At 42.2% G+C, this 26,309-nt stretch overlaps 1 protein-coding gene across 2 annotated transcripts in view; it reads left to right on the forward strand.

The window, feature by feature from the left end:
• Window positions 1–26,309, forward strand: part of LOC138259941 (glutamic acid-rich protein-like) — a 130,835-nt gene that overhangs the window by 87,697 nt on the left and 16,829 nt on the right. The window contains exons 5-7 of one of the 2 annotated variants that reach the window (XM_069207936.1): window positions 3,253–3,370; window positions 4,417–4,482; window positions 18,187–18,288. In XM_069207936.1, coding sequence (XP_069064037.1) covers window positions 3,253–3,370; window positions 4,417–4,482; window positions 18,187–18,288 — 286 coding nt within the window. The remainder of the gene's footprint in view (window positions 1–3,252; window positions 3,371–4,416; window positions 4,483–18,186; window positions 18,289–26,309) is intronic. The other variant, XM_069207937.1, reaches the window with a different exon arrangement.

A 26,309-nucleotide genomic window follows, 5' to 3' on the forward strand; every position in this document is an offset into this window, starting at 1 on the left:
GGACCTAATTGAGTGGGCCACTGGAGAGGACTGTCGCCTTCATAAGGCATGAAAGGATGAGCATGCAGAACGCTACCTTGAATTCTGGCATGGCATGCTTGAAAGTCTGCACAGGGAGTCTATGGGAGAGGATGGAGACCCCTCAGCGGATGATCACTAAATAGCGTGATTAGGGCATTGTCATACCCTATTGGGCGGTAGAGTGGTAGCATGTGATAAATAGTTGTGTGTGTCTGGGTGATGATGCACCCTCCCCCCTCCCCTGTCGACTTCATTGCACAGTCTGGGTCTCCTCCTGCCATTGTTCACTCAGTTTATGTGGTCACGGCCTGGGGCTGGCTACCTATTTAGGGACTGCCGTCTAGATGGTGTGGACTGGTCTGGTAGTGCGAAGCAGAGGTTCTTTCTCCCAGTTTATATCTAGTGAAATGTATTACAGTATTGCAATTTAGTTGTTAAAGTTGAATATGCTATCCAATGTATTGACGTGAGCTAGATAGCTCACCACTAAAATATGCCACTGTTATGTAGGACTGCCGAAAATTTATATAAGTATTATTGCATTACCTGACCATATACTTCATAAATAATACTCTGAACAAGCCCGAAAATGACTAACTTGCTTAGGATAATGTTACAATATGGTGTTGGGTTTGAGTTTAAAGCTCTACATATGGCGCAAATGATTGCACAATGGGATACTTGCATAAATAAAATTGGAAAAAAAAATATGGCCCTAGGTCCACAGATTACAGGATGCTTTAGAATGGGGTATTTGGAAGCCTACACTTCTCATGGGACTCTAATTGGTCAGGAAAACAGCAACAAAACACTTACCTCAAACACTTTAAGCGTGCGGGATAAGGATGAGGATTTGCTGCCATTACTACATAATACGTAACCCTTAATATGACATATTACTACATTAGTCAAACATATATTCAACATTACATAGTATTAGAATATTATTAAGTACACTTTGTGAACATTGGCGGCCACTCATCATAATCACATTTTCAAATGTGCGCATTATTTTCTCTACATTATTATATTTTCTATACAAATCTGTTAGTCACAATACATGAACACTCATTAATAATTTGTATTAGAACACCTGTGCTAGCAATTGTACTTGTTCAGGTTCCATAATTGGTCGAGTCTGTGTGCTTTTGAATAGGCTTGTTCAGGTTTGAGAGTGTTGGCAAAGTCAGACTTTCTAGCTGATTGATCTTGCGTAAAATTACTAGTTTTAGGTATTTCCTGAATTATAAGAGTTGATTTATTGTCCCAAGTTCCATAAATTCCACAGCTTTAGTCCTTGAGCCTCAGTGATTCTGTTTTTAAGACCGTAATGAAGATCAGCCAGGATGTGGCCCTAATAGGTAACCCCCGGCCCAGTTACTGATAGCAGGGGTACTGATAACTCTGGGACCGGAATCAGGAGGTTCCTTGTAAAATGAGGAATTATTGGGGAAATCCGTAATTCGAGCTCCCATTCCACCAGTAAATACTCATTTTTTCATGAGAGTTTCACATGAGATTTTGGCTGCTTTCAGGAGCTAGAATCTCTAGGTGCAACAAAACAACCCAGTGGCGCTGCTGTGGGTCTCATTATTCTAATGGGGCTGGGAACAGCTCCTTTCTCCCCATCAGAATTAAAAGGGACCTCTTAATGAGGGATTTAGTTTTATTGCTTGATTCTTCGTTGGTTGATCTTGTGATGTCTACTGATCTCAAGACTGTGGCTGGTGTGTAGTGGGGCATTAGTTTAGGCAACGTGTTATATTAATCTTTAATGTCAAGGGAGGGAGCGGTTATGTTCCAGGGATGCATTGAGTATCTGTGCCAGGATGCTAAAGTAACAATATGGCATTGGATGGTACTGCTGGTCATTGTTCAGCTGGACCACGGAGGCTTTGATTGTTTCCAGCCGCATATTGCTGTGTGGCTGAGGTGAGCTTTGAGAAGAGACTGAGGACAAATACTTTTTGGGTGGTTTGATGGAATTGCAAACTGAATTGCACCTGATCACTATGGCTGATGTTGCAGATCTGAATTTTAGATTTAGTAGAGTAGATGTTCTTGCAATGTGTGGTCGTAGTTTGCAGGCTGTTGTGGTAGCTTTTGATTTAGTCCATTTTTGGAAGATTCCTTAATTAGTCATTTGGTCGATCTTGGCATCATAATGCTTCTGAGTTCACTTGCTATCAGTTAAAAAAAGCCTTCATCATCATCAAGATAAATGTATTCGGTCTAAGCTAGACCATAAAAGTGCATAATAACATCATTACATACATCAAACAATCAATAAAAACACAATGTATCAGCATTTTTAAGCTAAAATCAATAGAAAGACTGAATACAAGTTAATGCAGCAGTTAATAGATCCGCAGTTCAATCTTAGACTATTCATATCAAAAAGTATAATCAACGTATTGTGCAAAAGTATCGGTTAAAAAAGCTTTTTATTTGAAACACTCAGTAATATGAAAATACATACAGAGCAAGTGCATAAAAATGTGGCATTATTCAGAGTTCAGTAGGTGGAAAATAACTGAAGATTGTGAAGCGGTTTAATTGAATTGAGGGCCAGTCTCATCCAAGCATCCATATGAAATGACTTTTTATATTAAAATCATTAGTCATCGGCTTGGAGAGAATGGTCTCACTAATGGCTCAGGGTAATGGGGATAGAACATATATATATAATTGGAAAATAAAGCTTATCAGTGCTGGTTGGTTCATCCCCAGTTACAAATCAACCTCACTAGTGCCACTATCACAGGCACTATGGCAGCTGCTCTAACAACCTATCAACTAGATTAATATATTTGACAATCTAGTCACCACTTGAGGCTTGAAGAAGTTCTTCTTGCAAACAGAAGATGACGGTTTGTCAGCAAATGCGTTGCCATGGGATTAAAGACCTTTCATAACCATAGTCTGCACTTGTTGAGTAAGGCAGAACATCCACAAACTAAGTGGGCCAAACTTTCCTTTTGACTGTTACAGATCTGTCATGCCTTCTTCATTGTCTTTACCTTATGTTTATTGTTATGGAAAATACTACACAATCTCTTATGTGATTATGCTAATTACAATGTCTGAATTTCATCTAGATTGGTCAATTGGGGGGCTTGTGTCATTTTCTTAAACAAAAGGGTTAAAGTAAATGACTGAGCTCAGTTCCACCTGCTTCCTGCGGCAGGGCCCTTCCTCACTTTACAAATACAAACCCTCTTTGTTTTGCAGCGCCTGTGCCTGAAAGGAATGCAGAGGATGATTCAGAACAGGAGGATATCAAGGAGACAAAAGAGAAAGAGGAGGCGGAGTTCAATCTCATATCTTCTGGAAGCCCAACAAGAGAGAGGTGCATTCCCTGGACGTGTGCTTCTGATGCCCTGGCCCTGTTCACGAATCACCTCCCTCCATCCCATTATCAACCACCAACACCAGACTCTTCTTTTCTACCTTTAAAAGACACTAATGTGGCATGAAATGTCCCTATTCCTAGTACTGTTTGTCAATATAACTCACTTAATTTGTTTAAAAAAAAACATAAGCATAGGGACCCAAGGTTTTTGTTAGGAGCCTGGTACTTCTGAATGCTGGGGCTGGCAAATATCAAGATTTCCTCTTCTTGATTCCACCACATTCGTTTTAGTTCCATGTCTCTACACATCCTCTCTCTTTTTCTCACTCTTGCAGGTTCTTTTTCACCCCTGCTTTCTCACTTTGCACCGTTGACCTATCTTTCTTCCCCCTCTTTCTTCTCCCATATCTGGCTTTCTCTCTTGCTGTAGGTCAAAGTCTAACAATGAAATGTGAGTCTTTTCCTGAGAATTGAGTGTAGGTTCCGTACCCTGGTAATGACATCCCACAAACAATGACATCCCACACATGAAGCACTATCCTTTTCCTGTTCAACTGCTCTCCTGTCATACCTACCCTGCTCTCTCTCACCCTCTTGTAGATTAAGTTTTGTCCTCCCCTTCTTGCCGTGATCCATGTCTACGTAGCCTCTGTCTGTTCCAAACTTCACAAAGTGAACACACACTCAGAAATAAACATGTCCAACATACTTAACAACCATTAAGGTTGAGCTCACACTTTTTGTTAAAGATACTGCTCCATGTACCAGTTTTGTTGTACTCATTTCCCTGTCCGCTATGTTACAACTTGCTTAGCATTCTGTCACAACTGATCCCTAGCACAGGGCAAGGAACATGACTTTAAGGCAGGAAAGAGGAGCAGAAACTTGACAAGTACAAGCAGGGTGAAAGAGGTTTAAAAGTAATCGGTGAACACATGGACATTTGGTTGCAAGGCATGCCCAACCCCAACCGACATTTGTTTACATGTTCATTTCTGAGTGTGCTTGACTTTTTGCCCCCTTCTCTGTCTTTTCCTGACCAGAAAAAGTTGGCTGCAAAGATTTGGTTGCCTGACCTCCTGTCTCTTCCCTGGAAAGTGTAGAAAAAGGTATGTTCATATGCACTGCATCATAGTGGTGTCAGGCGAAGATACTGTGAAACTGCAAACAATGTTTAAACTAAGAGCTTTTGTGAAAAGGGTTTGTGCTTTCAAACTTTTATAATGACCTGATGCTGCATTTTTGGTCTACAAAGTGTTGTCTGGTATTTTCAAATGGAAAATATGTGAATTAAGGAAGGGACCAGACACACACAAAGGAAAAAGGGTGTGCGAAATCGTGCTATTTACTTTTGCGTAATTCTGCAAAATGTCAGCAAAATTGTACAAACGTATACGTACTTACAAAAAATATAAGTCCATCATTTTCCAGTATATTTTAACTCAAAATGTGCTCTCAAGTAAATTTTTGAAAGGAGTGTGCATTTAAGCAAACAACCAATCACATTCTGTTGTTCGTGTGCATTTGCATAAATGTTTGCAGCAAACAGCACGCTTCGCTGTAACGTTTTACTGCAAATGGCACATAATTACATAAAGTGGCAGAATGGCGTCAACTGCTACACAGGGGCAGAGCAGTAATTGGGAACCATACATAACATGCTCTCTCCTCCCTGTTCCAAATGAAAAAATAAATACCTTACCTGTCATCCTTCAGCAGCCACGCTACCTTCCCTGCCTTCCTTCCACCTGCTGCAGGTGTGCTTTCTGCTTTCACTGAAAGCATCTAAGCCATCCTGCACTGACAGGCTCCCAGAGAGCTCTGTCACCCTGGCCTGGAAGGCCTTTATCGAGTAGCAGCAGTGGGTAAGAGGGTAACAAGTTTTGTTATCAACTGTTGCTTCATCATAGCAGTGAGTTATGACATTTAGAAACAGAAATAAATGTTAGCGGCCCTCTACCAGAGCCATAATAACATTAGTTATTCCACACTATGATTATGTCTTTCATGGAGTGGAAACATTGGGCAGAAAGAGGAAGCACAGGAGTGACTTCAAAACGTTCAACAAACTGGTGACCACGACTATAGATCAATGTGGGCCGCCACCAAAGACTAACAGTGCTATCTTATAGTCCTGAATTATTACTGCATGCAATTGACTTCATGAACCGATTCATCCAGACGTACTCTAGAGAATTTAAGGCAAAGGAATTTGAATGACACTTACCTGATCGAAACACAGACATTTGATGGCTGGCATGTAGTGCTCTGTTGAGATTGAATTCTGCCAAATTTCAGGTTATAAATGAGGAAGAGGGAGGAAACAGTTTATTTACTTATTGTTTTCTATAGCACGACCTCCAATGTTAATGTTAGGTTAAGAAACTTTAAATCATGGCTTAAAGCTTAATGGCACAAGTTATAGTTTCTTCGGATAAGAATTTCTAAGCATTTGTGTGGGTAAAACGTGAGCCTAACTATGACGTCCCTGAAACCTTTGTTTTTTCAGTGAATTTCCATATTGTTTAAATGTAAAGTAATATATAATTACCATACATTAATACAACCACAGCCACGCACGGCCCAGGCCAGCAGCGGCATGGGATAGCTACAGCCAGGCTCTGTTCCTACCTTGCATGCACCCAACCCCCCCGCTGCGCATGGTTTTTGGTCATGTACAGGGGGGGTCCGGTATGTAAGTGGATGAGTTTTTTTTTTGTTCCATTGGACCTCAGATTGGTGGATCCGTCGCAGATTTACACTCAGGTCACGCTGTGCACCACAGACCTGCAGATCGGTCAGTAAAAAAAGGGCAATTTTATGCCCATGAGGGGTCCCTTAGAGACCCCTCCATGTGTCGAATCAGGGCATGATACCTTTATCCTGACCCCTTTTGTGTGTACTCATTTATGCTTTTTTCCAGGGCGGCCCAGCCAAGAAATAAAATGGTGGAAGTAACTTTCCTTTTTGGTTGAGGCCGGTCAATCGTGGCCTTTCTTTTCACCAGGATCCGCAGGAACCCCTGGGTCCCGCAGATTCCCGTGGATTTCCTGCTGATACCCACAGCTCCATGAAGGATCCTTGTCCTTAGATATCTACATTTTTATTTCTTTAATTACTCCAAAACTACTGAACAGATTTACACCAAATAACAAAAACAAAAAGTGTTTTGGGATCCCCCTTTTTCTTGGCCCCGCTTGACAAATCACCCTGAAACTTTCCAGACAGTAGCTGAACTAGATAGCTTGTGAGTTTTGAAACTTTCAAGATTCGTCATACGGCTCCAAAGTTATTCGAAAAATAAAAAAATATTCATCTGTGGGAAAGGTTGTTCCTAACTATAACTACCTACTGACTATCATCAGTAGGTAAAATACACACACATATATGTGTGTGAGTATATATATACTTATTGAGTGAGTATATATATATATATATATGTATATATATATATAGATATATAAATAAAATCTTTATGTCACTAATGTCCCAGCCCTATCATGGCAAGCATTGGTGAGGTCGCAAACCTCCATATGCCATTTCCACAGTTTCCATTCCAGATAATTCACATATCAGAAATCCAAAAAGGAAAGAGTAAAGGCCACAGTTGTTTTATGAAGCAAAAAAAAATGATTTATTGATGTGGCAGCACCCAATCTGTTTTGGAAAACTCAGTTTCCTTGATCACAGGTAAATAAACTGCAATTCCTCCACCATATTTAAAACACAGTGCTCTTGTGCTTTCATCAACATAGACAATGGATTATCAGTATCAAACTTCCTTATTGTAGTGAAAGAAGATCGGCCATCTTAAAATGTGTTGCAATCTATTAGTACATTATAAATTCAACCTTCACAGCTAAACATTAATACTTCCCTAAGGAATTATCCAATTTTATACTTATATAGTTCAACATTATTTTACTTCTTATTACTTTTTATTTATTTATTTCTCTTTAAACCAGTGAGTTACCAGATGGCTTTTCCTTTTCTAAATCATCCCATGATATCGCTCCATCCTACAACCAACTAATGTATGGCTCCTGTCCATAGGAGCAATCACGCTTAGCCACCCACGTGGACATTTGTTAAAGGATACAATAGCTCTTTTGCTCCTCTAGTCTATAGACACATGAAAATTGGTTATCCAATATCACAAAGTCCATCCTTGTATCATAATTCAAAATGTGCACCCCACCTGTGAATAGAAAACATCAATTAAAACTTAACACATAATCTGAATCAGCGTGAATACCTGTACATTTAAAAGAACAAACTTTCAGTACTTCAATATACTGATAATTTAATTTATGCCAAATTGTCTGCTAACTCTTTATCCGTATTCAGTCCAATAGGATGCAGAGTGTTAAGGCTAATGATCAGTCTTGACTCTAATTTTCTCAACACCAAAGTTCAGTTGCCTCCCCTCTCAGAAATGGAATCCTGTCCAAGTCCATAAATTTAAACTTGTTACTATTCTGTTCATGATACATTTTGAAATGTCTTGCCACTGGATAGGTTTTATCATCATGTGCAATTGCTCTCATATGTTCCGATATTCTCTTTTTTGCTGTATGAATTTTACTGCCCACATAGAATTTATTACATGGGCATTGCAAAGCACATTTACTGTAATCTGAATTGCAGGATACATGTTTTTTTAATAACAAATGGTTTCAGTGTTTCCAGAAACTTCCCTCCCTACAGTTCACACTGTATTTACAAGCTTTGTAATTTCTGCAGGTGAAAAAAAACACTAATAGGCTTACTGGTCTCAATTTGGGGTAGCAAGCTCTCACTCAATGAATCTTTCAGTGACTTACTACATCTGAATATAAATCTAGGATACCCATCCAATACTTTGGCCAAAGTTTCATCAGTTTGTAAAACTGGTCAAAACTTTTGAAATATCCTTTTCACTTCTCCTATTTTATTGTGGAAAGTTGTAATAAATATCATAGGTCCACCTTCTTTCACATCTAGCTTTTTAACCAACAACAGATCATCTATTTTAACTTGATTCACTTTTACCAATGCTTTTTCAATTGTCAACTCAGGGTAACCTCTTTCCCTAAACCATTTCGTCATGACTTCAATCTCTTTTCTGGAGGTCATAGAAGAACTACGATTTCTCCTGGATCTCAATGGCTCCCGATAGGAAATGCTCTGTATCAGATTTTGTGGATGATTACTCTTTGCATGAAGCAAACTATTTCCTGCTGTTTTGTTTCTGTACAGAGCACTCTCAATTTTACCATTCACAATATAAATCTTCACATCAAGAAATTCTACTGCTTTCGACTGAATCTCACAAGTAAATTTCAGATTGAGAGAGTTATCATTCAGAATGGTCATGAATTGTAGAGCAGACTCAACACTGCCTTTCCAAATGCAAAAAATATTGTCATGTACCTAACTCAAAGGACCACGTGCTCTTCAAACTCAACGATGTTTCCAACAACTTGTTCGTCTCACCAGCCGAGGCACAGACCAGCATATCTGGGGGTAAAACAGGTACCCATCGCAGACCCTTGCTTTTGACAATATATAGCCTTATCAAAATTGAAATAATTATTAGTGAGACAAATATAGATCATGACAAGTAGCATTTCTGTATGAAACAGATATGATAAAGACCGGGCTCTCATGAAATGTCTAATAGCTCTACATACATACATAGATGTAGATGTACAGACAGCGAGAAAGACAGACATAAAAGGAAACAAATATAATACATACAATAAAGTGGATTTGAGGGGATTTGAGACTATTACCCTGCAAATTAATAAAATCATATAAATATCATAAAGCACAATCATATAAATCATATTAAAACCTTAAAATTGTGTATACATAGCTAAGTATATGTATTTCTATGTAGTTATACACACATAAACATAAACTCACATTCACACATATATATTTAAATGTATATAAATATGTGTATATATCTATATATATATATATATACCTATACCGCTCTCTCTCTCTCTCCCTCTCTCTCTCTCTTTATATATATACATATATATATATATATATATATATATATATATATATATATATATATATATAAATATATATATGTGTGTGTGTGTGTGTGTATTACCTAGTGGCGACTGCCACTGGGTTGTTATAGTTAGGTCTGTTGTTCCATAGGAAAAGCATTTTTTAGTGTCTCCAGTAGGTACTTATAGTTAGGACCATGTTTCCATAGGAAAAGCATTGTTAGAGTTGCCTATATCTTTGGCACCATTTGACGAATCTTCACAAAATTTTCCCAAAAAATGTGTGCTGATGTTTCTTGTTGTGCACCTAAAAGTTTTGGATTGAACCGTCAAGTGGGGGCCGAGAAACAGGGGGGCGCAAAAAAGTTGCTTTTCTCATGTAAATTCCCAGAGGGCCTTTGAACATGACTACAGCCTGAAGTACAGGATGGAATTGCATCAAATTTCGTAGAAAGCTAGCTGTTGGTATGCAGATTGTGCTTTGCAGTGTTTGGTGTGAATCTGTTTAGTATTTGTTGAAATATTAAAGGGGAAATAAAGGTATGTACCTTGGGCCGCAGATCCGTTGTGACATTTTTGCGGTGATCGCAATGTATTCCCGAATGCACATGCGAATAGGAATGCTGGGATTGGCTGGCCACAACCTGACTGAACCAATAGAAAGTTATAGAGACTCATAGAAAACCATTGAAAAACGTAGAAATACAGTTATAGTTACCTAAGGGTGCAAGTTATAGTTACTTGAAATAACTAACTATAACTGCTGAATTTCTATAGTTTTCTGCGAGTCAGTTCAAAACCTTACTATAATGTCCCTGTATAGTTTAAGTGCATTTCTATGGTTTTTTAAATTCTATTTCCTAACTATAACTTCTCTGTAACTTTTGTTTTTTTCAGCGAAGTTCTATGGTTTTTTTTAAACGTAGAATTATTTTAATAACTATATGTTAATCAAACCACCACTGAGCATGGATGGGGTTTGGCCACAGGGCGGGCAGGCCCTTTGGTCAACCCCCTATAAACACCTTACCCGGCGCCGCACACGGCCTCTGGGTGTGTGCAGCTAGGGTTGGCCACAGAGCATAGCCGGCAGCCAGGGTCTGTGACCAACCCCCTAAAATCACCCAGCCCTGCTTAATCTTGCACTCTGTTTCTGCCTTTCTGCTTGCTTCTTGCCTTTTGTTTGTCCATCTCTGCCCATTTCTTGCCCTCTGTTTCTGATTCGTTGTCTGTTTCTTGCCTCTGTCTTTGCCTTTCGGCCCATTTTTTGACTAGTTTCTTGCCTTCTTTTTCTGCTTCTCTGCCCGTTTCTGTTTGACTCTTGCCCTCTGTTTGTGCCTTTCTGCTCATTTCCTGCCCTGTTTGTGTCTTCCTGCCTATTTCTTGTCCTCTGTTTTGACCTCTCTGCCCATTTTCTGCTCATTTCTTGCCCTCTGATGGGGTTTTTCTGTCAGTTTCTTCCCTCTGAATGTGCCATTCTGGTAGTTTTTGGCTCATTTCTTGTCCTCTGTTTCTGCCTTTCTGCTCATTTCTTGATATCTGATCGGTCTTTCTGTCCATTTCATGCCCTAATTTTATGCCTCTCTGTCCATTTCTTGCCCTCGGTTTGTGCCTTTCTGCTCGTTTATGCCCTCTGCTTTTGCCTTTCTGTCCATTTCTGCCCTCTGTGTCTGCCTCTCTGAACATTTTCTGCTCATTTCTTGCCCTCTGTTTGTGCCTTTCTGCCTGTTTCTTCCCTCCGTATGTGCCATTCTGGTCGATTTTTGCTAGTTTCTTGCCCTCTGTTTCATCCTTTTTGCTTATTTCCTGCCCTCTGTTTGTACACAAATACAAGACCGAATTGCACCTTGTGAGAGAGCCTCACTACCCATGTATTTCCATTCACCTACTCACCCACTGCCTTTGGTCACCTACCCATTTATTCATCCACATTGTCATCCACTGCCATTCACACAACTCTTATACACAGACACCCACATTTTCTCAGCCACTCTGCCAAGCCCTGCAAACACATTCAAACAAACACACATTGCCTCACCCATCCAGCAGTTTCAGTGATTAAAGGTACACGTTTATTTGAGCTGCAGATTACATGTTTAATATGACATATCACGTCATTAGTCTGCAGAAGAAATAAAACAATAACTAGCCATGATAAATTACTGGAACCATTAAGGCCTTTGAGAAACGAAATCACCTACAGAGGCAGTGAAAGGAGAGGAGAGCTGAGAGAGCAGATTTTTTTCTTATTGTCTGTAAAAAAGATAGAGCTCCAACTTACTTGTGTGCAGGGTTGTCTTTGGCATATTTATGACTTGAGGTCTTCAGGTCACACTCCTGTCTCCCAGAGAGCCCTGGATGGAGTTATATATTGTATTTATTCCATTTATCTGCCACAGACTGCTTGTAATGCAGGAAAAGGGGATTTTCTTTGCGCAATGCCACATTCTTTTAATAAAATGTGACCTCTGGTAAGTAGACCCTTCTGATCACACCCCACCATTTGAGTAAATAGGAAAGGGTGGAGAATAATGTCGGAGTGACATGAAGTTTTCAGAAACCCGGGCTGAATAAAAAACGCTTCAGGCTGACTGTCAGGGCTTCTGGTGGAGGAGGAGATAAGCCAGGGACGTCACTGCGTTCTGAGAAAACGTAAGGGTTTTGCGTGGGCAAGCCCTGTCAGCCCTACTGTGCAGCTTTCAGCCACATACTGACGCAGGCGCAGTGGGGCTTTTCAACGTGCACAACTTTCACTCAGAAAATGTTTTGCAGAAAATGTTTTACTTTCATCATGTAATTAAATATATGCTTCACTAGAGAGGCCAGAAAAGGCTAGGGGCGCAGCCCCGTAGCCTCTGAATACCAGCCGCCCCTGCTTGATAGAAAACAATCTTGGGAGCCTACGCTTGTTTTTAAAAAATGTTGCTGCAGATTCGCATCCCGTTGCAAATTTGCAGTAAACATTTAAAGAAATGCTTTTTTACCCCTAGAGGAGCCCGTCTGGGATCCCACCACCAGAGCTAAGGGGTCAGGGTGTCCATACCCTGGCCCCTTTTCTTTATTTTTAACCTTTTTTCTGGGACTCAGCTGAAACCAAGTCCCAAGATGGCTGCCAACACTTCCTTCTTGAAGTGTTGACAGCCAATCAGATTTCAGCATGAGATCAGGAGGAATTGCAAACCCTTTGCATCTCTATATACATACAAATTGGGATTTTCTTTAATTTCTCAAAAACTACTGAACAGATTTACACCAATCACAAAAAGGCCTCTTTCTGGGCCAAGTGCTATCTTTCTGCCAAATTTAGTGTTATTCTGTCCAGTCATTTCGTCGCTATCGCGGTTCAAAATGCGTATGGAAAAATGAATGAGGAAAACATGTTTTGAGACCCCACCCTTTTTTCTCAACCTCTACTTGACAGATTACTTCAAAACTTTCCAGACAATTTTGTGAAGATTCATTAACTGCCACTAAAGTTATTAGCAAAGAAAAGCTTTCTCTATAGAAACTAGGTTCTATCTATAAATACCTAGCGCCGACCACCTCTCTGTTTTATAAATATATGAATGTGGGGGGTTTGTGTGTGTGTATATATATTACCTAGTGGCGACTGCCACTGGGTAGTTATAGTTAGGTCTGCTGTTCCATAGGTAAAGCATTTCATGTGTTGCTAACAACTTTGGCACCAATTGACGAATTACCAGGAAGCTTTCCAAAAAGATGCTACTTATTGATTAGTTTGTGCATGCAATGTTTCAGGGTGAACTGTCAAGCAGGGTTGAGAAAAAAAGGGGGTCCAATATGCAAAATTCATGTGCATTTCCATAGATTTATTTAGACAAACCTACAGCAAAAACCACTCAATGGAATTACACTAAATGCATCAGAAAGCTTGACCTCGATCCGCATATTGTAGTATTTGTGATTTGGTATAAATCTGTTCAGTAGTTTTTGAGAAACTAAGGGCCTCATTTACGAGGCCCAAGCAGCACACTGCGCCTCCGGAGCATCATATTTTTTTGATCCTCTGGTGGTGCAGTGTGCCAGCCCATATTTACAAAGCCACACAAAGCCACCTTGCATGGCTCTTCATGGCCTTGTAAACATGGTCCCCTTTCACGCATAACACTGAGTGAAAGGTGCATTCCATGTGTGTTGCTTGGAGTGTTCCCACGCAACACCCATGGAACCCAAAGGAATCTGAAGCATTTCCAGATTTACAGGTCTGAGAATGCGTCAGATTCCTACGCTATCTCAGGGGTAGTCTAAGAGTGACGCAACGGGGAAAAATATCTTTATTTCTCCCCATTTTTCCTCTTTCTAAGTGCATTCTGCAGCACAAATAGAGGAGGAAAACACTTCTTGTGATTATTTTTTTGCAGGAAGGTTTCCCTTTCTGCACACAAATGATCATCCCCCACAATGCAGGCACCCTTGCACAATGGTGTAAGTGTGCCCGCATTGGCGCATGGCAGCAATTTGTGGGGCAGCGCAGGATTGAGGACAGAAATGCGCTGTATGTTGTAGATACGGCGCATTTGTGTCCTTTCACGGTGGCGAAGGGTGAGGCAGCAAGGCACCTCCCTCTCCATCCTGCGCCGTGGGTCTTGTAAATGAGGGCCTAAGGGTAAAAAATACATGTATATTTGAACTGTCGAATTTCATGAGAGAGACAATTTAACAATAGAGCGTTCTGATTTTTCTTGTTTCAAACATGCTTTTATTAAAATCAGTACAAAAAGAAATACCAGGCTCAGCGAACAACATTACAGTCACATTACAGTCGGCTCTTGGATAGAAAAGGATGCATTCTTCCCATGGTTTCTGCAAGGTCAGCATAGTTATATTTTTCACAGTACAGAAAATCAACTGTAGTGTGCATCACAGGTAAATAGCAACAGACTCTACTACGATAAAAAACGAAACATACACCAGCAGCAGCTGCATGGGAACAGTAGTATTCTTCCACCGTCTAAAGACACCCCGGCCATGTCCCTCAAACCCACAGAGATGGGCGTGTCAGGGCACAGAAGAGAAAAGGGCACTGGTTCGAAGAGTGAAAGAAGGAGAGGGGAGGAAGAGGGCACCAACAATCATAAAGACCACAGAAACACCGTCAGCACCAGATAAAGACTCACTCAGGGGCATCTATTTATCTAGGTCCGGCACCCAGGCAACACTTCATGCCATAGGACAGAGTTGCCCTGGCTCTAGGGTTTGGGAGGCAGAGGGGTGTCACCCATCGATGACTTCACCACTGCCAAGCTTGCTCTGAATATTTATTGCTCCAAACCATCTTCAGTCACCTCTCATCCGTAACCTCCCATTCCTGCAGGCCTGCCACCCACCTCTGAGCCTCCAACTCAGTGGGCTGCAGCCAATGTATGGCTACCTGCCTCTTAGCAAGCACCAGGCCCAGGAGGGCAATTTGATGGCTCATCTTGGTCTCATGTCAGGGAGTCCGGAGCACCCCAAAGAGGAAGTGACTGACCAAGGGCTCAAAAGGCACCTGTGTGACCCACCTACAGAACACCCCCCAAACCCCCTTGAGCTACTGCAGTCCCATGTCTTGTGGAGGTAGGACATCAAGACAGGCCACACCTCCGGCAAGCATCTAACCGGGTGCCATTAATTTAATGGATCTGCTGTGGAGTCATATTAGCGTGGTGTAAATAATAAAACTGAGTCAGTTTGAACCACCAGTTGTTCGCACATCCCAAACCTGAGCACTTGGCCTCCACCAGATGCTACCGGAGTGAGGCACTTGTAAGGTATTAGTCCATCAATACCCCAAATGTTAGTCTGGCGGTCCCACTTAACAGCTGTGTAGATTTAGGAGATCAAACACCAAGCAGACCCAGGGGCCAACAACTGTAACGTATCGGATAGAGCACTCTGATTGACCCAGGGAGCTATATTTCCCTTGGACCTTCTCGCTCGTGCAGGAGTCAGACTCCCGCAAAATCAAATGCCCTGATTGGCTGCCAGCAACATGAGAAAAATGTTGCTGGCATTCATTACAGTACTTGGGGACTTAGTTCCCTGTCCTGAAATTATAAAAAAAACAAAGATATTTGGGGGCAGGATAGGAATACCCTGACCCCATATGCCCCTTGATAGGCTCACTCCCAGGACCAATAGGAAACAAACTCACCAAAAAATGCTGCAACCCCACAAGACTCTTGCAGGATCGGGAAAAATAAACTAAATTGCTGGTGGGCTTCATTTTTTTAACTATAAGACATGAGGAGCCCACTCCCCGGGCTGCATTTTTAATGGCTAGGAAGGCTGTATGGCCACTTTCTCTGAGCCTCCGGAGACCCCGGGAGCCCTGGTAGTAGTCCCCAGCAAAACTATGGTGGCTGCCCTGGGTAGTAACCAAGACACCCGACTTTAACAGTGCTGGGCCCAAGAGGATATATATATATATATATATCCAGGGCAGAATTAATGCTGGGATGATGATCATTTGCCAGAAATGAAACCTCAATAGGAAGCACTTACAGATGTAAATAAAGCAGGTGTCCAAGTTCAAGCTCCACTTCTGTAAAGCACTAATCCTCCTAATTTCTTGTGCATGGTCAAGGCAAAGCCAGTGTTTTTTCTCTGCATTTCTATTTTGAAATGTTATCTGTAAACCTTGATGGAGGTGTTTGCATCCTTGCTTTTTTGGTGCACAGACAGGAATATAATCACACCTCCACAAAGAAGCACTTCATGAGTGACATTTGTTTGAGTAGGTATAGGGGATAGGCTGAAGGGCCTGGCCAGATCTGTCTGCTCTAGGCTGAATGCCTGTGAATGGCACGTGGTTGGGTGATTATAGGGGTAGGCCCAGTGGACAATCCCTGACACACACAGCCAAAGGCTGTGTGTGGCGCAGGGTTGGGTGGGTATGAGGGGGTGGCTGCAGGGTCTGCCTGCATGTTATGCCCTGTGGCCAACCACCACCACGCACGGGCAAAGGCCGTGAGTGGAGGTGGTTGGATTAACGTAAATTAATTTGGAACTATAACATCTATGTAACCTTTGTGCTTTTTAAAACTAATATATCTGTGTGTGTGTGAGTGTGTGTGTGTAGATGTTTTTGGTCAAGTAATATACTACAGAGAACACGAATTTATAGCAAAAGATGGTTTAGAAAAGTGATTTATGTAAGAGTTTGGCCTAGTAGTTCAGTAGTTGCAGACTGGACCCTTTAGGATTAAGGAATTACCTGGGCATCTGTAATTCCAGGTCAAATTCTCTTGGTTACTCCTCAGTTCTCATAACTTTGGCAAGTGGAGTCTCCGGGGGAAAGACAGTGGATTTGTGTCTCTTGTAATTCTGATGGAGTCAGTGGCTGCCAGTGCTGACCATATTGGAATTAGGATACATCTTTTAATGAAGGTAGAAGCGAGAAATTGATGGACAATTATGTCTATTTTCACTGGGACTATGTCTTTTATAGATGTAACTAGCAACTGCTTCTTTGATTGGGTAATACACTTGAGAAGTCTGGTATAATGAAGCGATGGGGCCTGGTTATTTCTTATAGATATACTGGTGAATGCTTAACACAACAAGAGAGAGAGAGAGAGAGAGAGATCTAGGAGTATATAAGCCTAAACAATGACATATATGCTTTTGAGGAAATATTGTAATAATGATGGGCATGGTGGATGTTGAAAGGAGTTTAAACAAAGGGAGCTATAAGGCAATGAGAAAGAAAACAGTATCAACATTTGAAAAGATGAATAGGCACCCAATGTCAAAGGGAAAACCTGCTCTTTAGAGGAGTATTCCAAATATTTGTGAAAACCCCTATGCTCTCCAAATTTCATGAGTTCATCAGCTTTTCAAGGCTCCCTAACTTGCAGAACGCCTATTCCGCGTCTCAGGGAGCAGATTAGCTCACATGTAACATTATATCATACTTTGCAATATTGCATCTAAGTAAATTTAATTTCAATTGTATGCTCCTATTACGTAAATCCAGAATGGTGATTCGCCTTACAAGGTATTTACGTCAAATTCACGTGTACAAATGGTTTGCTTACTCAGGCACTTTTCGTTATTTGGAGGAAGACTGTCCAAAATATATGTTTGACTTTATGCAGGCTTACTGGAATTTAGTGGATAAATGTGTTAAGAAGAGCCAAATTATGGGTCATAATATTGCACATTCTGTGGGTGTATTAGTTTTCAACTTGAACACACACATTAATACTCTAGCGGCAAATATGTCACCTTATTAGGACTGAATACTGCAATCAGCAACTCAAAGGTGACCAGTTAACATTTAAAAAAAAATATTACAGTGATCACTCCGAAGTGCTCTTTTAATAACTTTTGATCCTTTTAGCTACGAAACAAATTGTTTGTTGAAAACTGAAATGATGTAGTAGATGTTTATGTGACAAGTGACAAGTACTGTAAATTCATAATTATGTGGAAAACTCTGAGGCCGCAGAGTCACACAATCGTGGTGTGTCTGAGTATATATCAGCATTTAGTGCCTCTGAAAGGACCAACTTGCCTCCAGAACCTCTCCAAAGACCCAAGCAATTGGGACATCCTTCAGTTCCCTGTTGGTCAACTGGCCTCTGTAATGCCATGACAAAACATTCCCATTACGCACAACGGTTTCAAAAGTAGCAGAACAGTACAAAAAATACATTGCAATAAATGGCCACATGGCTGCTGAAGGTCAGGTAAATTTGTGTGCGCATTTTTATAAACTGCCATTCAATTGGGTGTTACTATGCAACTAAAATAACCCATCGCCTGTACTGGTACTGACTAACTAATGCCTGTCCCTTGTGTCAGGGCCGCACTGAGGAGGAGCAGCCAGGACAGCCTCCATACCTTGCCAGAACTCCATCCAGTGGAAACCACCCTGGAGCTCGCTGCTGTTGCCGATTACCAGAGGTAAGATTTGGAGCCGGTTGAGAGGTTACTACACTGAAGGCCTTGTGTCCCTACTCCTGCCATGGTCTGCCTTCAGAATCCCATTGAATGGTCCTATGGTCCTAGTTTAGCTGTCTCTCCCGACCTTTTGGATACAGTCCGTAGCAGGAGGCTCCCAAATTCAGTACAAGTTCTTTCAATCCTGCTTCCCTTGTGCTGTTTTAAAAATGAATTTCCGCATGGATGTTCTTTCAATCCCACCTTTCCAGTACTGTTTTCAAAATGACTTTCAACAGGTAAACAAATCCACCTCAGATTTTTCCCACCTCTCAGGTTCTGCTTCCAAGGTAAGTTCCAGGAGCTGTGCACACCCACTGCAGATTCTTCCCACAAGTGAGGAGCTACTTCCAAAAGCAGCTCAAGGAGGTTCGCAAATCACCTGCAGGTTCTTCTCACCTTTTGGATGCTGTTTTCAAAATTAGTTTCAGGAGTTACGTACATTCACTTCAGATCCGTTCCACTTGTCAGAAGCTGCTTCCAAAATCAATGCCAGTAGGTACACACATCTACTGCAGAGTCTTCCCACCAGCCAGGTGCTATTTCTAAAATCAGTTCCAGGAGGAAAAACACATCCACTCTAGATTCTTCCCAACATTCGAGTTCTATGTCCAAAATCAGTTCTAGGAGGTAGATATATCCACTGCCTCTCAAGTGCTGGAGATACGCAAATCCACTGCAGATTCTTCCCACCTGTCAAGTGATGTTTCCAAAACGAGTCCCACGGAGCCCACAGATATCCACTCTAGGTTCTTACAATCCCAAATCCCAGGTTCCGCTTTCAAATTGCATTCCATTCCAAATCATTTCCAAAATGCACAAACAGAAATCCACTCCAGGTTATTCCAGTTTCAAAATCCGTTCCAGCAGCCGTATACAGTGGCTGCTGATTCTTCCAACTTCTCAGGTGCTGCGTCCAAAATCAATTCCAGGAAGCACAAACATCTACTCCAGGTGTTTCCCACCTCCCAGAATCTGCTTTCAATTTTTCAACTACAAGGAGGCGCACAAATCCCCTGCAGGTTCATCCAATCTCATCTTTCAGATACTGTTTTCAAAGTCCACTCGAGAAGGTACACAAATATAGGGTAGGTTGCCTTAGATCATCCCGGTACTCACATCAGTGAGGTTTTGTGACTTAAAAATCTGGATTTTATGAAAGACAAATGGTTCATGTTCTATCCCCAACATTTCTTTTAGTGCCCCATGACACTGGTAAAACTTGAATCCGAAACATATGGGGGCAGATTTAAGAGCCACTAGCACCTCCTTGTGCCACATTAGTGTCATTTTTATTCACGCTAATGTGGCCCAACAAGGACAATATCGCCACACCAAATTTAGAAATGCATGCATCGCGCCACTTTGTAACCCTTTGTGCTTCATTATGCCTGCGCCAGGCATTTGTATGCAGAGAGGAAGTTCTCCCGTTAGGGGGGCTGAGAAAATGGCGCAAAGAAATCTAAGAGATTTCTTTGCATAATATTTTTTGAAACTTTTAACATCTGCTCAGAGCAGGCATTAAAAGGAGGCACACCATTGTTTACAATGGGGCTTAAAGGGCTTTGCAGGATTAGTGTCAACATTTTTTACGCTAATCCTGCAAAGCTTCGAACTAGCATAAAAAATGTTGACACTAGTTCCATTAGCTAAGCCTATGGTGCACTGTATCTTACCGCACACATGGTGACATTGGGGAGGGGGGGCTAAGGGGGCAAGAAAAGTGGTGCTGCAGTAGGTGCAGCGCCACTTTTCTTAATCAGACCCATAGCTTTTTGCCCTTTTTGAATGCTCCCTACTCTTTCGAGTCTCATTAAATCATTTTTTTAAAGTGCTGAGCGCTCAAGAGAAATGAACTTTAACATCAATAGACCACACTAATCAATGTGTATCCAAAACTGACTCAGACAACTCATGCGTTAGCCATTATTACATCTTCTCAGCAAATCACCAGTTCAACGTGTGTCTCTTCTACCCATGAAGAAACCATGTCCTAGTGCCAAAATACTTCTGAAGACAAAGGCGTTATGTGATTTCACCTACTTATAAGGGCTTGAAGCATTTACAGTTGATGTTGACAGGGGACCTATCACTCAATAACTTGTGAAAAACAACCCTTCACCTTTCACCTGTACTTCCTGTGTCTATTTAGAGAACCAGACACTCTGGGCCTGATTCACACAGGTAACCTACACTTTTGAGTATGTTTACACTTTTAAGTAAGTTTACTAGTTTTCAGTATTCACAAACTGTACTTTTGAGGTAAATTACATGTTTGCAGTAACATACACTTAGTAGTAATTCGAGCACCACACATGACCAACCATTGGTACTGCAACCACCACTATTTTATGTCTGAAGGTGTTGCAGTACCACTGATTGGCTATATGCAGTGTTGGACTTACTACTGTTTTTCTTTCAGTAGTAGCTTACACTATGCATTTCTGATTACCAAAATGTACGCAAAGTGTAATCTTACACAGAAGTGTAAGTTACTTCTGTGATTCAGGCCTGGAGTTTGAGAGAATACCAAAAAGTAGTCAACTTACCCAAGAGTGTAAACTTGTAAGTTACCTTTGTGAATCCAACCAAACCTGTCTGGTCTCGGATCCAAAGCACATGTTTACCCGGTAACAAGGGAATCCACTCTCGCCTCCATTCACTCCCTGAATTAGGATTGCCCCTGTGATATTATTAAGAGGATTTGGATAAATCATGACACATTACCTTAGAAAAATCATAATTGAATGTGGTAGCTTTATAAAACTTCAGGGGTTTAATAACAGCCCAAAGGGGGGTGTCTAAATTGACACTTTTCCTGCAGCCCTTCAAACTGCAGATGCCCCTGGTGACTTTAATGAATCATAATGCAGGAATAAACACATTTTAGGTCTAGTCTTGTTAATCAATAGGTGAAGCAAAACGTCGCTCAAAAGGCAGATTCGTTCTATATTGAAGTGCCTTTTAACTACCTAAAATGTTTTAGAAGGTGAAGCCATCAAGAATTAAAAAAAAGTCAGATAAAAATTGCAAAAAAACGAAGAGCACTTATCTAAACGGGAATGTCTGAATAATATTTTGGCATTCCAGAGTGCAGGTATTTCTGATGGATACTTTTTTCTGCAGATTCTTCACTAGTAGAACATACCCAGGTGTCAGACTGGATCCATTTACATCAATGCCAGATATGGCATATGGTGATGTCACCACAGCTATGTAGCAACTACCACGCTGCAACAATGTCAGTTCCCTTTTTTCTGCACCTGTGATGCAGATCCGGAACTCACTCTCTCTGAGGAGTTTTTCCTCACTTTTCTAATACTGTTTCCTCAAAGGAGTCAGGATTGAAACTCTATAAAGACTGCGAGGGACAGAAGTCCATTACGGATCCCCACACAGTGTCTAGGGTTGCACCACAGCTTCTGGGCCTCATGTTATGGAGCGCAAACTGAAGCTCTTCATGGATGATGCCAAAGAGGATCATAAGACCTGGAAGCATTCCAGGCACTGTTTTAACTCTCCATCTTCTTCCTCTAGGGCTAAGAAGAAGGAAGAAAAAGAAAAGCAAAAAGCACTCTAGACAAAAGTCCCCTTCCTGCTCTCTCACTCCAACAGGACCTTTGTTCTTGGAGCCAGAGTTAGTTGACATTGAGCTATAGATCATCCATCCAAGTCACCCGCTCCAGGGACTCCACTGGATCAGGCCCCAGATCGGCCCACATCTTCATTGGGCTCCTCGGCGCCAGAACAGATGCAATCCACATACCCATAACCAATGCCAGCTAACCCTGAGGTTCCAACATCTGGGTCAGACCAGCAGCATTTTTGAACCACATGTACTCTATTTTTTCTAAGGTTTCAGTGCCAATTGGCATCCCCATGGGCTCTTCAACATCATTTGAATGGCCTATGTTTATGCTTATAGTCTCTGTGCCGCACCAGTGTCTCTGATGCCGGCACAGAATTTCTTTGACCGGACCTTGTGCTACATAATGCCATGGATGGTGCCATTGGCACTGATGCCCCCTCACCTCCGACTTCAGAACAAACATCACCTGGGCCGATGCTGACTCCGCACCCGAGATGCATTCTTGAACTGAAGCCTAGCACCTCATTGCAGAGGAGCAATACTGAGAGAGGCTGCATTAGATCTTTGGCACCGACTCGGACACCTTAGACGTGGGCTTGGATCAAAATCCAGAAGATGAATATAAAGGCCGGTCATCTGCAAGTGGGCTAGACACATTCCCTGAACTGGCTATGTACTTCCCAATCAGACCTCCAAAGACCGCAGTGATGTCTGTTAAGTCTCTTCATAAGATCAGAGTGAAAGCTGCAGAGGCATTAGATCTACAACTTCTAACTGCACAGACTAAGACTAATGTCCTCACAGAGGTGCTTCTTCCTTTAACTTCCACGACAGAGCCCATACTCATCTTTAATGACCCTCATTGATCCATTCATTGGAACACGGGAGAGGGTGACGATTAACAGGCTGGTTGTCTGTCTGTATCGCCCTGCCCCGGGTGATCTGTCTTTACTCTCTACACATCCTTCGCCTGATGGCTTCATAAGCACAGGCTTCCTGCTCTGGACAATTGGGAGCAACCTTCTAATCCACACCAGCAGACAGGGAGTTGAGGCACTTAGAGCCATGGGGGGAAGAAGACCTTCTCTGCAGGCAGCATGGCGGTAACATCTATTAACGCCAACTGTTTCCTAGCAAGATACCCCCATGCCCTGTGGGATATGGTACAAATGCTGGTTTCTCATGTCTCGTAAGACATGCATCAGCACTTTCAAGAAGTAGTTCAGGACAAACAGAATGCCTCTAGGCACATTATCAAGTCGGTACTGGACACAGCTGATTTGATTGCTCGAGCCATGGCTACCTCGATGTTGATCAGGAGACATGCCTGGCTGAGAACCATGATTCTCTCCACAGATGTCAAGAATAGCATAATGGAGCACACTTGTTTAGTGACAAAGGAGATTCTCTATTACAGCACTGCAAGATCAGTAAGGTCACCGCTCATTCACTGGATTTACACCCCCCTTTTGCCTGGAGGGATTACCATCAATATAGGTGTTTAATTGGCTTCACCATAGATTTTTCCATTTGTTACAGGTAACAATATCAGCCACAAAGCCAACAACAGCACCACAATACGCTGCTCAGGCAGTGCATAGGGAGATCCAGAGGAACGGATTAAGGCTCTGTTCAGAAACCCCTAATCTTATCCTCTGCACCTTCAGGAAAGCAAACCTAGTTTACTTCCCAAGTTTCATCAGGATACTGAGGGAGGGAGAATGTCCTCTTTTCTATCAGCCAGAAATGCCATCACTTCGGACCAGTGGTTCTTGCAGATTGCGACCCCTGCCTTCTTCTCACTCCCTCTATCATCTGGCCATCCTTCAACAAGAGGTAGCAGCACTTCTGAAGAAAGGAGCTGTGGAACGAGTGTCAGAACAGAAAAATGGCCACGGATGTTACACACGTTACTTCCTGGTGCCCAGGAAGGATGAAACTTTGTATCTGAATCTGGGCCTCAGACACTTCAACTTCTTCCTCAAAAAGGAGAAGTTCGAAATGCTGACCTTAGCTCAAGTTCTACTGGCATTGGAGGGCGCTTGGAGACTGGATGGGTTCTCTGGGCCTGCAGAAAGTGTGCTTCCCATATCCCTATCCTGCAGCTGCATCAGAAGTACTTACATTTTGTGGTGGGATCAATGCACTATCAATTTGCAGTACTATCCTTTAGCTTGACATCAGCAACTTGGGTCTTCGCAAAAGTGATGGCAGTGGTAGCGGCACATCTCAGACAGAGGGACATTCCTACCTTTCCTTACCTGGATAACTTGCTAACTAAAGCGAGTTCGTCAGAGGTGCTGTTGCACCATTTGCAGTTGACAATATGCCTATTACCTGTCTCTGCTTTTTAATCAATTTTAACCAAATCTCATATGTGGCCCTCCCAGTGACTGAAGTTCATAGAGTCACTACTGGAAACAACTGTGCTCTGCTCTTTTCCTCATCTTTAAAGGATTGCTGACATTTAGGAGATGATCCTATCCTTTCAAAACAGTGTGAGAATTTCGATTTTATAGATTCTCAGATTCCTGGGTCTGCTAGCTTCCTGCATTCCTGTCACCACACACACACATTGGATCATAATGGCCCTGCAGTGGTGCCTTTGTAGACAGAGGGGATACCTGTCGGCTTCCATGGTGCTTCCCCCAGCTCTGCTGCAGAAGTGGCTTAGTAGTGGAACAAAGTGAACCTGACAAGCAGGATGGCCGTCATCCCCTCTCCACCCGTGACTGAGGTAGTGATGGATGCCTCCACCCTAGGGTGGGGGCTCATCTGGTGGATCTAGATATCAGAGGCCTCTGATCTCCAGAGGAGGTGGTGCTTCATATCAAGCTTAAAGCAATTCAGCTGGTGCTCAAGGCCTTCCTCTACTCCATCCAAAGTTGGTCCGTCCATATCTTGAGGACCAGTATTGCTGTAATGTGGTATATAAATACAAGCACTGGCAAAAAAATAGATTTCGCCTTTGGGACCAATTGACTTTGCCAGTTGTGTATCGTTGTGCCCTTCAGCACCGGGAAAGCGTGCATCATTGTCCAAATAAAATCTAAAAGGGCACAATGGCGGTGGCACCATTACACTGACTCAGGCTTACATCATGGTGCCGTTCATAAATTAGATCTAATGGGGATTTGTTACTGCATTTCAATTATCAATAGACACTCCCTGGAATGCTAACAATGAATAATCTCTCTCATACGATCTATAATCTTGGCTGGAGCTCGGTTGCCTACCTCCTGTGGGCTCCTCTTGGTGTTCCTACCTCTCACCCCCTCATCTCCTCTCAATGTTGCATTGTCTTCTGTGACCTGTGAAGGCGTGTGATAAGTGATTTACCTCCTACATACCCCTTTTAACCGTTTTCAGGGGCTCCAGAATCACAGCTGAGTGACTGGGGCCTAGAAGGAGAAGGGAAAAATGGTATGTCTCAGATAACACAGTGTGTCAGTGACAGTGTTACATGAGACATCATCTTCTATGTGAAATTACCAACAAGGAAATAACATTCCTATCACCATTGCTAGCACAAAGCACAAATCTTACTGCTGAAAGATTGTCCACCTCATTCAAATCCCATCATCAAATAATGCACATTAAAGGTCCAAATTGTGTGTTTAATAATTAAAAGAAGAAAACAGGTAGAGCGACAAGATGTGCGAAAGGTGTGCCAGCTATTGGCATCACTTATTTCTATTATCGTCAGGGCTTCTGGGGTTTAGACTAAGGAGGTGTCTAACATAGACGGTAGCAGAATTCTAGCACAGCAAGCCCCCTCTTCACTTGTTGTCATACGAGGTCTGTCAATCAGTGCAGTATGTGCTCAGGAGCACACTGTGCTTTCAACTCACTCCCATGCTGCAAGGAAAAGTTCCTTGTGTTTTGTAGACTCAGCTGCCACCTTGTGTGTGTGCATTGTGGAGAATCCTTCGAGACTTTGTTTACGTGTCAGGATGTGTGCTGCCCTATTGGAATGTGTGTTATTATGCACGAGCTACATAAGATGGATCCATAGAGAAGCGAGCTTGAAGGTGCGCCTGTGCAGCGCTGGCTGCACATCACATGACTGCCATGGCAGAGCCTTGCTGTTTAAAAGCCACAGATGCTTATTTGAGCAGCAGACAGTGCAGGCTAAAAAGGTCACAGTAGCACACTCAAAGCACCCCAGCCTTCACACAGTGCGGCACTGACTGCCTCATGTGTTTGAGAGGTGGCTCTTGTGCAACTTTGCAAGTTACACAGACACAATAATTAGGGGGCTCTGTGTACCTTCGGACCTCACCCTTCTTTGTACGCTCAAACGCACGTCAGCATTAGTGTCTTGAATTAAACAAATGGAGTGTTCTGGTTTCAGAGGGCATTTTTTTATATATAACAGGAACTTGACCCAAACGTA

The sequence above is a fragment of the Pleurodeles waltl genome, chromosome 9 (genome assembly GCF_031143425.1).
Source record: "Pleurodeles waltl isolate 20211129_DDA chromosome 9, aPleWal1.hap1.20221129, whole genome shotgun sequence".
Classification (NCBI taxonomy): Eukaryota; Metazoa; Chordata; class Amphibia; order Caudata; family Salamandridae; genus Pleurodeles; species Pleurodeles waltl.